Genomic DNA, 1,717 nt, shown 5'->3' with positions numbered 1-1,717 from the left:
TTACTGGGGTAATGGGGGTAGGTGGGTCAGAGACAGTAATATTGGCAGGGAATAGAGCAGGGTTTAGGGCTGTTGTACACAGGGTTGCTGTGAATCACAGGCAGCTCGACGGCACATGACAGCAACAACATGTGTGAGAGAGAGAGATAGGAAAATATTTAAACCATCTATATGCATTGATGCGGAAACCCATACTAGGGAAATGAGCAGAGCAACTTCCCTTGCATTCCTTTCATACCGTCAAATGGAAAATACACCTTCTGAAATAGGTTCCTTGTGTTGCAGGGGTCACTGACGTTGGACGATGTGACCGTGAGGTTCACCTGGGAGGAGTGGCAGCTCCTGGCCCCTGCTCAGAAAGCCCTGTACCGGGAGGTGATGCTGGAGACCCACAGTCACCTGGTGTCCATCGGTGAGGACACTCTGCTGCTGCCTTTTCATTTCTCAGGTGTGAAAAGCATTGGGGTGTCTGGGGGGCTTAGAAGTGACAGATTCTCAGTCCACTAAAGTTCTATGTAAATAATATTCTTTCTACTCTTGAAAGAAAAATCTTTACCGTGTATATGTGAATTTGTTTTTTTTCTCTTTTCCTCTACAAACAAACATTTTTCAGTATTCTTTACAAGCCAGGGTCTGTTGGGTGATTCTAAGATTCCCTGGTACCCCACACACAGGGTGTGACGTTAGCAGAGCAGATGCCCTCTCCACATTGAAGCGAGGAGAGCCACCGTGGCCTCTACTGGACAGAACCCAGGATGGAATGTCTTCAGGTGAGTGAGGAAAACGTTGTGGGTCGGGAAGGCTGTGGAAGACACGTTCCAGTGAGAGAAGGCGTCACATTTGTGAAGTGACTGGGGACATGTCGAAATAGTGCTGTTCATCCTTCTTCCCTTGTGACTTCTTTTCTTTTCATGAATTTAGAAAAATAGGCTCCTCTTTGTCTTCCGAGATTTGTCCAGATAGAGCAGCATTTATGTTTTATCTTTTTTATTTTTTTTATTTTTATTGTATTATTTTTACGTGTACCGTCAAATCAGATCTGACTGGTACAGGAGGAGATTGCCCCTCCTTCTCCAGCAGAGCATCTGGTGAATTTGAACCATGTGCCTCTGGGATTGCAGTGCAGCGTCTTGCCACTAGGCCACCAGAGCTCCCTTATGTTTTATCTTTTAAAATGAGATTTCTTTTCCATTGGTCTACATTTTGGTATTTTTGAGTTCCATCATCTTCTTCCTAGTGTTCCCAAATCTTTCCATTCTTCCTATGCTTTTATCACACTATTGAAAATTTCACCTTCCTGATCTCTCTCAAGGGGAGAATTTTTACACGTATCCATAATGGCATCTTCCTCCCTGAAAATAAATGACCTAGACCAGCAGTGTGCAACCTCCACTGAGTTCCCAAGGCGTGAGAATCTCCATCACCATTGCCACCGTCTTCAGCACCAAGCTGATTCCTGTGAGCTGAGATAGGCCTTGGCGCCCACACCACACAGATGGTCCTGACCCTAATCGAACCTCTCACGGCACTCACTGCTTCTCCCTGGGTTTAGTAGTCATTGCCGTGGCCACGCTGAACTCAACGTTGGTGCGATTGTGGAAGTTACAAGTTGCAGGGGAGCACTGATGGCTTAGTGCATAAAGAACTGCACCACCAACCTAAAAGCAGGGTGTTTGAATCCACTAGCAGGCCTGTGGGAGAAAGATAGGCACTCTCC

At 46.1% G+C, this 1,717-nt stretch overlaps 1 protein-coding gene across 1 annotated transcript in view; it reads left to right on the top strand.

Annotated features, from left to right (window-relative positions):
* Positions 1 to 1,717, top strand: part of LOC102847535 (zinc finger protein 615-like) — a 26,871-nt gene that overhangs the window by 20,933 nt on the left and 4,221 nt on the right. The window contains exon 4 of the mRNA XM_006897391.1: positions 286 to 412. Within this exon, the coding sequence (XP_006897453.1) occupies positions 286 to 412 (127 nt within the window). The remainder of the gene's footprint in view (positions 1 to 285; positions 413 to 1,717) is intronic.

Source organism: Elephantulus edwardii, unplaced genomic scaffold (assembly GCF_000299155.1).
Source record: "Elephantulus edwardii isolate Elephantulus edwardi_28Jun2011 unplaced genomic scaffold, EleEdw1.0 scaffold00208, whole genome shotgun sequence".
Classification (NCBI taxonomy): domain Eukaryota; kingdom Metazoa; phylum Chordata; class Mammalia; order Macroscelidea; family Macroscelididae; genus Elephantulus; species Elephantulus edwardii.
This window is presented reverse-complemented; position numbering and strand designations above follow the sequence as displayed.